Source organism: Lacerta agilis, chromosome 8 (genome assembly GCF_009819535.1).
Source record: "Lacerta agilis isolate rLacAgi1 chromosome 8, rLacAgi1.pri, whole genome shotgun sequence".
In the NCBI taxonomy this organism is placed as follows: domain Eukaryota; kingdom Metazoa; phylum Chordata; class Lepidosauria; order Squamata; family Lacertidae; genus Lacerta; species Lacerta agilis.
This window is the reverse complement of record NC_046319.1, coordinates 67,649,007-67,660,817: the sequence shown is the minus strand read 5'-3', so window position 1 is coordinate 67,660,817 and position 11,811 is coordinate 67,649,007. Positions and strand designations below refer to the sequence as shown.

The 11,811-nt window shown below is 43.1% G+C and overlaps 1 protein-coding gene across 1 annotated transcript; it reads left to right on the top strand.

Moving 5' to 3' along the window:
• The first annotated feature begins 4,271 nt into the window (after nt 1-4,271).
• Nucleotides 4,272-10,773, top strand: LOC117051559 (trypsin-like). Its single transcript, XM_033158078.1, has 5 exons — nt 4,272-4,330; nt 6,061-6,220; nt 7,507-7,760; nt 8,806-8,942; nt 10,488-10,773. The coding sequence occupies exons 1-5, from the start codon at nt 4,276-4,278 to the stop codon at nt 10,638-10,640; spliced, it is 759 nt and encodes a 252-aa protein (XP_033013969.1). The 5' UTR covers nt 4,272-4,275; the 3' UTR covers nt 10,641-10,773.
• The last annotated feature ends 1,038 nt before the right edge of the window (nt 10,774-11,811 follow it).

Here is an 11,811-nt window from a genome sequence, read left to right as displayed (position 1 = left end):
TTTTAAAAGGAAAAAAGGCAATCGTAAAATTCGGCTGTTTTGGGAACTTTAAAAACGGAAGTCAGCTCCCGGAGTGTTGAAACAAAAGGATACAGTGTAACTTTGAAGTCCGAAGCTTTTGAATAACTTTGTGTCAAGGAAATTTCAGAAGCCTTTAAGATACTATTACCCTCTTTGAGGAAACTTTGGATGGCTGCTTGCGCAGCAAAGAAACATATTTGGACTGCATAAGCTTTTTAGACTTTAAAGATGCCTAAAAGGAAACGGTTGAAGGACTTTCAAACAAAGGTCTTGGAACTTTTGTACAACTTAACAGTGGGAGTAAACCAGCTAAATCAGCTAACGGGGACAGTGGTAACTCTGGACTTGGCTTTGCAGGAAAATGAATTTATGACTTTTTGTGAAAGTTATGAGAATAAAACTACAGAAGAAGAGAAGATCTAGGATAAAAAAAATTATGGTCTCAATCCAAGAAAGCGAAAGAGAAAAGTTAGAAGGGTCAAAACAAGAAGAAGCAAGAATGGGAAGGCTGCAGTAAAGAAGAGAGCTCAATCGGAGGCAGTACAGAGCCTGGACAATGTTGAAAAAGTTTCAAGGACATATGAGATAAGAAAGGAGCAGAAGCCAGTTTCCCAGGATTGTGGGGTTTTGGAATTTGAAAGGGTGGGCGTGGGTTGAAAAATGAATGTCTTTATGGAAATTCTCTTTATGTTATGGTATAGACATATGGTTTGGTAATGGATAATGGTTAATGAATAAGAAATATAATTGTAGGGAGTATAGGAGGAAAGGGGGGGAAGAGTTAAAATGAAAATAATTTCAAAATGGGTTGTTGTAATGAAATTTGGAATTAGGCAATGGAGGTTCAGGAATATAGTGAATGCAGAGGATAGGCTAAAATGATAAATAAGATGCGTAAGATGAATAACTATTTAGTAAAAGAATTAAATAAGAAAAATGTGAGAAGGAGGAAAAGTAATATGGGGATTAATTGGCAATAACTGTGAATTAGGGTTAATCTGGAAATCAACGGGGGGGGGAATTGGGGAAGTCGGAAAAGGTAAAGATGATATGTGCAAAGTAAGTGGTTAAATTGGGAAAGAATTGTTGATCACCCCAGTGAGAGGGGGGTTTGTTTTGTATGCTCCCCTTGGTGAGAGAAAGGGGAGTTTGGAAAAATTTAATCATGTATTGTAATTTAGATTTAATTGGAAAAACTCTTAATAAATATTATTTAGCTAGATCCTTTTCACATGTACTACTGGCAATGTTCATGTTGTATGCATTCTGTTCTGTAAGTGGACTTTAAAACTTCTGTCTTCCACGTAGCGTTTTATTGACTTTCTGTATGAGTTGATATGTTAGTTGCTACTTTTGTGGGGGGTGAGACTGGCCCTGCAATTCTATAGACCTTGGGAGGACATCCCAGGGGCCATGGGAAGCATTTTATCTCCTTTTAACTCAAAGAAAGCTCTGATCTTGCAGAGGGAGATCAAATCTTAGATGATCCACAGGAAGTTTGTATCTGTTTTAATAATAGTATTCCTCAAACTTATGGTTCTGTGCAGTCCTTTGAAGTGCTACCAGTGCAGGAATCTCATGAAGACACATCACAGCTCCCGAGAGGATGTGTCTCCTTGGCTCCACCTTGGCCATCCATGAGGTAGGCATGGACATATTGAGGATTGACCTATGCTTGTAGACTTCACCATGCATAGGTTTTTCATACAAACCAGAACCCAACGCAATCAGGACCAGAAAGCCAACGCATGTATAGATCTTCATCCATTAGCTTTCCCCTGCAGATGTCCAGCGATAATACACAGATATTGGGGGTGGAAGTTGGGGAGCCATGTGGCCTCAAGGTCAGGGTTAGAGGTTCAGCCCCAAAGTCCCATCATGAAATTCACAGGTGAAGGAGTCTTATGTCTTGAAGGTTACTGATGTTTGAATTACGACTATTGATTATCTTAAAACCATTCTTTAAGGCAGAGGAAGCCCATGTGGTAGCTTCCAAATGTTGTTGGACTCCCATCATCCCAGACCCATCAATCATTTATTATGAAGTCACAGACCCACTAAGCACCCCAGACCACTGGCCATGCTGGCTGGCACTGATGGGAACTGGAGTTCAACAACAGGGTTATAACTTGGAGATCACCCTATTGGTTGTCTCTGCTTTCAAGATTTAGGAGTAGTGTGTTTTAAAACTGAATTTGTTTATTGTTTTATGGAGGCTGGCTATACACTGCTTTGAGGGTCAGATAGGACATGGACAGTAGCCTAGAAAATAGATGTTTTGAATAAATGTGTAAAATGAATGAATGAATGAATGAATGCACACATAAATAACAGCGCCAACATAATATACTGCTCGAGGGCAACCACCTCACCTTGTCTCATGGGAGGGCCGGCTCTGCTTCAGGTAGTTTGGGGCAAGCCCATCTTTGGCTGATGCTACGGGGCAAGTGATTCAGACAACTTGCTCAAGGGAGAGAACAGGTGTCCGGTGGTGAGCAGAGAGAGGCTGTGTGATTCAGCCCTCAACACAGGCGATTTCTGAGGGCATCTTCTTCCTCCTCCTCTAACAATCACCTGTTATATCACCGGGAAGTCTGCATTAATCCGAACAATGGATTTGGTCCTAGTCACTCGGGTATGAAAGAGCAAGGCGGGGGTGTTAACAAACACTTCCTGAAAAGCCAAAGCCCGGTAAATCCTGGGCAGGACTAGTTGAAATAAAAGCCAAGAAGGGCCTGGGAGACAGTGTCTTGGATTCCGGCAGCCTTTGGGGGTAAGACATCTCTATCCTTCTATGGCTTTCTGTTTTCAAGGTCTGAAAACCACCTTAGGTGTGTTATTTTCTGGGCAGCGCATTTTCTCTGGGACATCTATTCAGGTTCTCCTCTGGAGGCAGTGGGAGTTAGCTGACAGGAGATCTCCGTCTTGATAGCCAACACCCTGATTTATTTGTTTGCTTATCTGAAATATCTGCAACTTTGTGGATCTGAACAGATCTGGGCAGGCTGTACAAATTCCTCTGAATGCAGCCTGCAGTCAAGGAGCGTCTCCCCAGCATAACCTCTCAGCCAGGAGCTGCCTGCTGTTGACTCAAATTGATACGTCTTTCTGCTCTCCTGTTGCAGTCTGCAAACCATAGATATATCTCTAGGCTGTCTACTCAACAGCTTTCTCTGCAGTCAGGAATTTAAAAGGTTTGTTATGTTGTATGATAAGAATGGCATAGACTGAGTCACTCTGGAGTGATTTATTTTGTTTCTTTGTTCTGCTTGTTGCCCCGCAAGAACTATTGATTGATTAGATCTAGATCCTGGCATCTTTATTTGCTCGCTTTCTAGAGGGCATCTTCACGATGCATTAATCAGAACATCCTCCTCTCATGTTTTCTCTGTTCAGTTTCTTTTCTTTTTAACCCCAGACCACAGAAAATCTGACAGCAGCAGAATTTGCTCATGCGGAAAAGTGTCCCAATTTTCCAGGGGCAGTCCAAGAATTGCAAAAGCCATCCCGGCTTCTGATTTGATCCTGGAATGTCCCTAATTCTTCTGTCAATGCTGCTGCCACCAAGCTTGGGGAGGAGGATGTACTGATGCTTGCCCTGAGTGGTGGTTGGGAGGAAGCATCCTGTTGCCTCTCCATGGCCTCTCCATGGCTGCCGCTGGTGACTTCCTCCCTTGAGCAGTTCGTAGCGACTGCTTGAGAGTGGGTGAGGAGGACAGGCTGTCGCCACCAATAACCAACCCTGCATGGTGCACTGGTTCTGAGTGGCAAATCCTTACCAGATCATGGTCCCACACCTAAATACTAAAGGTGCACCTCTTTCCTCTAACCTTGGACACCTGAGATGTAAATTTTTATGACCCACCCTATTTTTTATGGTTGCGCTTTTCAGAATTGTATGTTTTAAAAAACTGTTTTCATGTTGCATTTCAAATTGTTGTAACCCATGCTGGGACCTTAGGGTGAAGGGCCAGTAATTAACAACAACAACAACAACAACAACAACAACAACTCATTCTGTGTAAAGGGCAGAATGGCTCTCAGTTATTTTGATTCTCATCTCATATTTGTAGAGTTGTGGTGAAAAGAAAAGGAACGGGTTTTTTGGAGGCTCTCTGCTATCTTCAACCGTCCTCCTTTCTCCCATTGCTTTCTCCTTGTCTCTGGAACTCCTAGAACAATGGAATGATTGCAATTATTATCTCCTCTCTTACAGTACAGCTTATTCCTGGAAAGAATTGCACCCCAACCACCATGTCGTCTCATTTACTGGAATTGCTGGCTGCCATTTTGTTCCTGGTGTCTCCTGGTAAGATCTGTAGGGCACAGTGTGTGAAGTTGTTGTTGTATTTTTAGGTGTGGTAAATATGTTTGAGAGTGTACGGCGTAGGATGCATCTAGTGGTTGAAAAACATGGAAACAGGGAGTGGACTTTTTTTCTCCCTGAAGGTTTTACTTTTAATTTTTTTGGTGTGGTAATGTGAAGAACTTATCTTAAGACTGGACTAAAAATGAGAAACTGAGGGAAACGAAAACTGGCAGATTTCCCCATCTTTAACAGCAACATGCTTTCTCAGTATTGCTGCGGATGTGGTCTCTTCTTCCTTCAATTGCCATCACAAGGCTATCCAAAAACCATTATGTTTTGAGGAAAGGAAAGATCTAGCTTTCATAAAGGCTACCCCCAGTTGCTTGTCTTATTTGTTTTAATTCATGCTTTTAGTCTCAATATTTTAATGTAATCCGCCTTGTGAGGTTAGTCGGAAAAGCAGGACGCAAATATCACAAATATGTAGATAATAAATGTCTCTTTCAGAAGTTGAACATATGAGCCAAAATTCCCTCCACCCCAGATTGAACTTTGCCTCCTCCATCAAACCCCAATATATATGTTTATTTTTCTAGTATTGCAACTGGTATTTCCTAAAAACATAACTTGTGAAGTAGGCCTTGGTCATGCATCCATTCCTCACAAAAATGCAATTTAGGGGGTGTTCACAAATTACATTTGACTAGTGTACCGTCTGTACATGAATTTCCCAGACATAGCTGGCAGTCAGCCATTGGAAGCAGTGTCCGGGCAGAAATCGCTGGAATGTCTGGGAAAGTCTGGATGTTTGGCAACCCATGTTGGCAGTGTCGCTTTTGGCGATTTCTGTCCGGATTTTCACTTTTTGAAATATGATGATCCTAGCATACACAAAAAGTAGAGATGTACATTTGCACAATTATTCACATGTCATATTCAACATGTTCAGCAAGTGTACAGTCTGTGTGTCTGTGTACATAATAGCTAAGCTGTACAGATCAGCTAGTGTACACTCTTTCACACAAATGCTTGTACGTGTGCAGAGACAGCTTGCGGCTGCATTCTGTGCACCGTGTGAACAGGCCTATGATCACACAAAGTTGTTTGATTTGTCTACTTTATTTAACAATATTCAGATTGCTGCTTGCTTGTAAGGAAACCTATGAGTGGTTTACAAAAATATAAAACCAAACATTGAAATGATTGGTAAAAACATGTATTTGAAAACATCCAGAAGATGATTAAAATCAATGGTACCTAAAAAGAAACAAAACACAAGTAACTTCTACGTGTCTGGATAAGCTTGCTTAAAGAAAAATGTTTTAATCAGGTGCTGGGAGGAGCACAGCGAAAGTGCCTGCCTGATATCAACAGGCAGGGAGTTCCAAAGATCCGTTTCCTACAAGTGCAGAATGTGTATTTATTATATGTTGCAACGGCACTTGTAATAGTGCAAGTTCTGCACATATGGGGTAAAACAATCCTACAAGTAAACAGGTCCCCAGCTGTTAAGTGCTTTAATACTAACATATGCTCCAACATTTCTCCAACGAAAATAGGGGCATCCTAAGGAAAAGTGGGACGTTCTGGGATCAAATCAGAAACTGGGACGGCTTCTCTAAATCAGGGACGTCCCTGGAAAAAAGGGACACTCTGGAGGGTCTGTAGTAACATATTGAGCTTCGTTTATGTGGCAAGATGGTAATGATTTGTGGTTTATGTTCTTCCAGCTGCCACAGCAGATGAAACCCGGATAATTGGCGGGGGGCCTTGTCGGATCAATTCCCAGCCCTGGCAGGCCGCACTTTTTTCAGGCTTCAGACTGCACTGTGGAGGGACTCTGATCACCAACAGATGGGTGCTCACTGCTGCCCATTGTAAATTGGGAGTGTAAGTGTACATGGGCAGGGAGAGGGCTGGGGGTTTGTGTTTGCATGCGCACACATATGAATATAAATACTTGTGCATTTGTGGGCATGAGAGACACCATATTATTACACTCACCGTACATTTAAAGCACTATGCTACCTCTTCAAACAGTCATGGTTTCCCCCAAATAATTCTGGGAGCTGTGGTTTGTTAAAGGCGCTGAGAGTTGTTAGGACAGCCCTAAATTCCCCTCACAGAACTTCATTTTTCCAGAGTAGTCTTAATAATCAATCCCTTTCCCCAGGGAACTCTTCACATCTAATCTCAGGGGCATTGTTACAGTGGGGCCTCACCCCTGCTTTTTGTTTTTTAATGGGGGGAAAAAAACCTTTCAAAAATGGTTTTACTTTGATTAGGAAGGCTGAGCACTGTACTGTGTTGCTTCCAGCCACCCACAGTCTTCATATTCCAGAGGCATCGATACAGACAAATTAGGATATGCAAATGTGTTGCAATCTTGTGACACAAGCCTTTAAGTACCTAGCAAGGCCCCTGCAAATCATATGCAAGCCTGTGTCGACCAAGCTGAAGGCCACGCATTATGAAACGTCAATATGGAAGGCATTCCCACAAAGCATTAATGTAAATCTCATGCATAGTCACCGCGAGTGATCTCACTCGGCAATGGAGTCTTGCTTTTGCTCTCAATCCTGCATAAGTGGCGTCCAGCAGCTGCATCCAAAAGAGCTAATAATAATGGGCATTTGCACAGTGCTTTTGAATCTTCATTGAGCTTCGCCTGCACTGTGTCACTGCAGTTCATACAAAGCATGGATGGGGGAGTCTGTGGCCATCCAGAATCTGTTCAACTCCGACTCCTATCAGCTTCAGGAAGGAAGGCCAATGCTCAGGACTGATAGGAGTTGGAGTCTAGCAGTATCTGGAGGGTGACAGCTTCCCCAGCCCTCCTGTGGGGAAAAAGTGGATATATTTGACCATCTCTGTGAACCGCCCTGAGACCTGTGGGTATAGGGCAGTATATAACTTTAAATCATCACCACCACCACCTCTCTTTTCACTGCCAGGTAGAGTTGCCAACTTTTCTAAAGGTGCTGCTTTTAGCAATAGTCTTTTAGCAATAGTCTTTTAGCAATAGTCCGGCATGCATGTTGGAAAATGTTGCATCTGCTGGACTTCTGCGATGCTGTTAAAAGTGCAGGATCAAGTCCAGTAAGAAAAACAAAGCAAAGCACTGTCGGCAGCACTCCTGCCAGCCTAACTTGCCGTTTATATTTATTTGCTCCTAGTCCTTTTCCTGTCCGTCTCGGGGAACATAACCTCAAACATCTGGACTGGTCTGAGCAGCTGAAACTAGCGTCAAAAGTCATTGTGCATCCGGGCTACAACTCTCAGACCAAGAACAACGATATTATGCTTGTCAAGTTGCTGACCCCGGTTTGCTTAAACAAAAAAGTCAACGTCATTGATTTGCCCACCAGCTGCCCCGTGGCCAGGACCCAATGCCTCGTTTCAGGATGGGGCACAACGTCAAGCCCCCAAGGTATGTTCCCTTTTAAAGCACATCCTTTCAACCTAACATTTATTTCCTATTTTATTTCATGACATTTTAATCTCGCCCTTCCTCCCAAAGGAGCACAGAATGGCAAATTACAAAACAGTTAAAAACAAAGTAACAATATCCATTTTTCAAACAATCTTCACCACTAAATACTTGTAACCAGTGGCGTAGTGTGGGTTGCCAGTGTCCGAAGCCAGGCAGAGGGAGGGTTGTAGGGCGGGAAACTAATGGAGTACGCATGCGCATTCAACTGCCTAATGGCATCCACATCACCCAGGTGATTGTAGCTGCAGAGATAAGAAGAGTCTTTGGTAAAATATGTATATTTGTGAAAGTTGCCTACAAAGTTGTGTACATTGGCAGAAATTTGTGCTAAAATGTTGATGATTTTTCATGAGGACTTTTTAAAAAAGTTTGAAAGCCTATGTGGAAATGTGGAGAACTGAATTTAAGATTGGAAAAAATGAAAAACTGAGAGAAACCGAAATTAATAGATTGGTACTTCCCCAATTGTACCACAAAGGCTGCAATCCTTTACTCATTTCATGTATTAGTGCCTATTCCTACCCCTGCCCCTACCCCTACCACAAACCCACCTTTTCTTTTATGTACTTCCTCTTTAGAAGACATAAATAAGAACATCACTGGGTGAATGAGATGGCTGTGATGATGGTCTGAATGCTTGAGGAATTTGTGGATTCTGATACGAACTAATCTGAACTGCAATCTCCAGTAAAACCTGCAGACTGGGATGCAGATTTCATGCTTCTCTGACTTTTGTGCTGCAGTTTCATCTTTAAAAAGTGTGTATGTGTGTTAGGATAAAGTGCATTTAGAAATGCATACTTTGAGAAAAAAGGTGTTCAGAAATGCATATGATGTCAGGTCCTGCATCTCCGTCCAGTCATCGGGCCGAATGACCCCAAATCCTAATACTATGAGAAGGGGGGAGGGATACTGCTCTGTCCCCACCCATTCTGTAAAGTTTGACGCTCTCTCCAAACACTGTGTTGTTGTTGTTTTACAGCAAGCTTCCCCAGTGTTTTGCATTGTGCAAACGTCACCATTGTTGATCAGGACGTCTGCCGGTCCATTTACCCTAATCGTATCAGCGACAACATGGTCTGCGCTGGCGCTATGGAAGGAGGCACAGATGCTTGCCAGGTGAGCTGAATTGATTTCCACTAAGCCTGAGAATATTCTTGAGGACCAGGTGAATGCCAGTGGATAAAAGTGTTTTCTGGAATCTTGTAGATTAGTGGATTCAGACAATCCACCTTTAGCCTAATCAAGCATTTGAGGACCCAGTTCTTCAGGTTTTTAGATCTTATTGTGATAGCTCTGCTGTTGTGATCTTTCTTAAGATCCAGTGTTGGGTCACATCCCACCAGTTGAAGACCTGTACCAGTCAGGAAGCTAGACAAGAACTTTATTGTTCCTCTTGAAGAAGAACAAAACAGCAGATAGAACTAAGTCCAGTGCCACCTAGTGACGAAGCTATATAATTATACTTCCCATACAGCAAGAAACCAACTCTACAAGCCAAATGAGGCAGAGATGCAGTGAAACAAGAAATGAAACCACAGAGCAAATTGAATCAAGTGCTTAAATTAACCACCAAAAGCAGTAAAACAAGAAACGGAACCACACGACAAACTGAATTAACCACCAGAATTAGCCACTGAAAGATAATTGCTTGGCGCTTCTGCGATTTCTCTCATTTATCTGGGCTTTTATCAGTGTCATGTTGGTGGTTAATTTGGGTTTCCTGTTTCACTATAGCTCTGTTTGGTATGGTTGAGCCATGAAGCTGGCCTCCCAAAAGTGACATCACTCCTCCTCAATCAGCATTAGGACCAGTGAGGGGCCTGCCTTAATGAGAAGGGGCATACCCTAGAGGGGGGGGTGCATATGTCCCAGTGAGAGTCCCAAGGGCCAGAGGGAGAGTCACATTCAGCCTATGGGATGGAAATTCCTCACTCCCAGCATAATCTTCAAATCATCTTCTGTTCTAGATTCACTCTTGATGTTTCTAACAAGCTGCCCGAGATGAAAGACAGAATGGTGCCCTCACCAATTCACATACAGAAACTGAACAAAGTGGCAGCTTAATCTTACTTCAATACTGCTGATAGGGTTGTAGGTAAGACTAGCCCTACTCTGAGTAGACCCATTGAAATGAACAAACATGTCAGATCCATTCATTTTGATCAGGCATAGGCAAACTCGGCCCTCCAGATGTTTTGGGACTACAACTCCCATCATCCCTAGCTAACAGGACCAGTGGTCAGGGATGATGGGAATTGTAGTCTCAAAATATCTGGAGGGCCGAGTTTGCCTATGCCTGATTTTGATTGATCTACTCAGAGTAAAACTTAGTTGTATACAACCCATAGTCCTCCACTACTCATGAGGATGGCAAGCCATATATAGTACATGGAGCTTCCTCGTCTGCTGCACCTCAATATCGCCCTCCAGCATTTGCCACCTGAGGCGGCCGTCCAAATCTGCCTAATAGTAGGACAGGAACTGTCCCAACAATAAACACACACCACTCATTAGTTATAAGAAACTTTGAAGATCTGCCACTCAGCTCACCTGCATGGGCTTGTGCAAATCATTCTCCCTGAGCTTTATTTACCTCACAGGTGAACTGTCAGTGAAGGATCTAGAGAAGTGATTGTGCTTTGTTTTGGTTTTTTTCTGCAGGGTGATTCAGGCGGCCCCCTTGTCTGCAATGGGAAGCTGCAAGGGCTTGTATCCTGGGGGCCCCAGATTTGTGCACAGCCTAGGAGGCCTGGCGTCTATGTTAATGTATGCAGATATGTGGACTGGATCCGAGAAACTATCCGCAATAACTGATGAACCTGTGGCAGTTGGAGCAAAGGAAGCTGCCTTATACCAAATTGGAGCACTGCTCCATGGAGTTCAGTACTGTTTACACTGACCAGAAGCAGCTCTCCATTGTTTTAAAGCAATCCACCCTTTCCTGGATATCTCAAAGACTGAACCCATCACCAAGTGCTGTACCACTAAGCTACGGCTGCTCTTCCAGCCCTGAACAAACTCTGAAGTGAGGGGGGAACACGCTTGATGTTTTGTTGTGGACTTCACTAGACTCCCCCAAGTTGGTTTGCGGTGTTTGTGACACTTCTGTGGCGCTGTGTAAAAATGTACAATAATAAAACCTGGTCTTGACCACCAAATCTTCTGCTGCCCTCTGAAACCAGCTCAAGCTGATGAATGCTTTTTTGCTAAAGGGCCAAATTAGACACACCACCTTTTGTGCAATTAACAACAAATGCCTTTTGAAAGGTAAATTGCAGGTGTGGGGCCCCCCAGTCTGAACTGGGACCCTAGCATGCAGGTCGGGGTTAGGGATGGAGGAGAAATTTGATTCCCGGCACATTTAAAAGCAAACCTATCTAATCTGCACTTTCCAAAACAAGATCTGAACTGAAATACAGCCATTTTTCAAAATCCAAAATTTTGCAATGCGTTTCTCCAGTCACGTGTAGTGTACAAAAACACATATACTCGTGTAAAGTGTGTGTGTGTGTGTGTGTGTGTGTGTGTGTGTGTAGCAGCTCTCAGTGATGCGACTCTTATTGCCTGAAATCTGGAACATCTCATTTTTAACAACAGGAAGACTTTTGATCAATTTATGCAAAACCTCCCACTTTTTTGTTAGGGCACCCAAAATTCTCTGTTTGAAATCCCCAGCTCCTTCACAGAACTACAGTTACCAGCACCTCTTGGTGGGGGGGGGGGGAGGCAGTTTGTTACATGTGCACATATACACAAACTCACAAGCCCTATTAATGGGTTCATAATAGGAATTACCTCAGGAAAGGAGAACCATTTTGGGCCTGAGGGCTGTGTTCTATATTCTGGGCAACCTTCTAAGGACCACATTATTGTGGCGAGCGGAGCCAGAAGCAAAAGCAAGTAGAGTAATGAATGTAAATGTTGCCTTTGTACAGTACTCTAGTTTCTACATTCTCAAAAGCTACTCTCTATCAGCCATCCAGAC

Bases quoted from the DNA above. Each gene is read 5' to 3' on its own strand.
- LOC117051559 (XM_033158078.1), top strand. From the start codon at position 4,276: ATGTCGTCTCATTTACTGGAATTGCTGGCTGCCATTTTGTTCCTGGTG. The intron at 4,331-6,060 runs GTAAGATCTGTA...ATGTTCTTCCAG, and splicing joins TTTGTTCCTGGTGTCTCCTG to CTGCCACAGCAGATGAAACC. The intron at 6,221-7,506 runs GTAAGTGTACAT...ATTTGCTCCTAG, and splicing joins GCCCATTGTAAATTGGGAGT to TCCTTTTCCTGTCCGTCTCG.